General features: G+C 61.5%; 1 protein-coding gene across 1 annotated transcript in view; it reads left to right on the top strand.

Moving 5' to 3' along the window:
- Positions 1-36: 36 nt before the first annotated feature.
- The window catches only part of LOC101633036 (melanoma-associated antigen 10-like), a 10,686-nt gene continuing 9,837 nt past the window's right edge, over positions 37-885 (top strand). The window contains exon 1 of the mRNA XM_004685969.1: positions 37-879. Coding sequence (XP_004686026.1) covers positions 37-879 — 843 coding nt within the window. The remainder of the gene's footprint in view (positions 880-885) is intronic.

Below are 885 nucleotides of genomic sequence, written 5' to 3'. Positions count from 1 at the left end.
CCTGCTCAGTCCTGCCAATGCCCCCCAGGTGCAGCCATGTCTCAGCATCAGGAGAGTGAGCTGCTGGAGCTCGAGGAAGAAGCTCAGGAACCAGGGGGGGCTCAGAGCCTGCAGGATGACCCTCTTCTGAAGCTGCCCTGGGGTGAAGAAGACAAGGAGGTGGCATTCTTCTTGTCTTCCTCTGCCTTCCAATGCCCCTCTGTCCTGTGTAAATCTGAGGAGGCGGTTCCAGGCACTCTCAGTGCTCCCGAGAGCCCTTGCAGTGTCAGCTTGCTTGCCCCTCTGTGCAACATTGCCCAGGAGGAGGACTTCGGCCTCCAGCAGGCAGACTCCCAGGAGGCAGCAGAAGCCCGGCCCATCCAAGCTGCACTGCAGGAGAAGTTGGCTGACCTGGTGTGGTTCCTGCTGCTCAAGTACAGCACCAAGGAGCGGACCAGTCGGGCCGAGATGCTGAGAGAAGTGCTGGGCAATGACCGGGAGCACTTCCCCACGGTCTTCAGCCAAGCCTGCGAGTGCATGCAGCTGGTCTTCGGCATAGATGTGACCGAAGAAGACCCCGATGGCCACTCCTGTGTCCTAGCCACCACGCTGGGTCTCACTTTCGACGGGCTGCTGAGCCCTGAGGTGCTCATGCCCAAGATGGGCCTGTTGGTGTTTGTCCTGGGTGTGGTCCTGCTGGAGGAAAACTGCGCCTCAGAAGAGAACATCTGGCAAGTGCTTGGGGGGATGGGGGTGTATGCAGGGATGGAGCACTTCATCTTTGGGGAGCCCAGGGAGCTCCTCACCGACGTGTGGGTGCGGGAGCAGTACCTGGAGTACCGGCAGGTGGCCGGCAGTGATCCCCCCCGCTACGAGTTCCTGTGGGGCCCCCGGGCTCACGCCGAG

The sequence above is a fragment of the Condylura cristata genome, unplaced genomic scaffold, assembly GCF_000260355.1.
Source record: "Condylura cristata isolate star-nosed mole 26May11 unplaced genomic scaffold, ConCri1.0 scaffold00019, whole genome shotgun sequence".
In the NCBI taxonomy this organism is placed as follows: Eukaryota; Metazoa; Chordata; class Mammalia; order Eulipotyphla; family Talpidae; genus Condylura; species Condylura cristata.
This window is presented reverse-complemented; position numbering and strand designations above follow the sequence as displayed.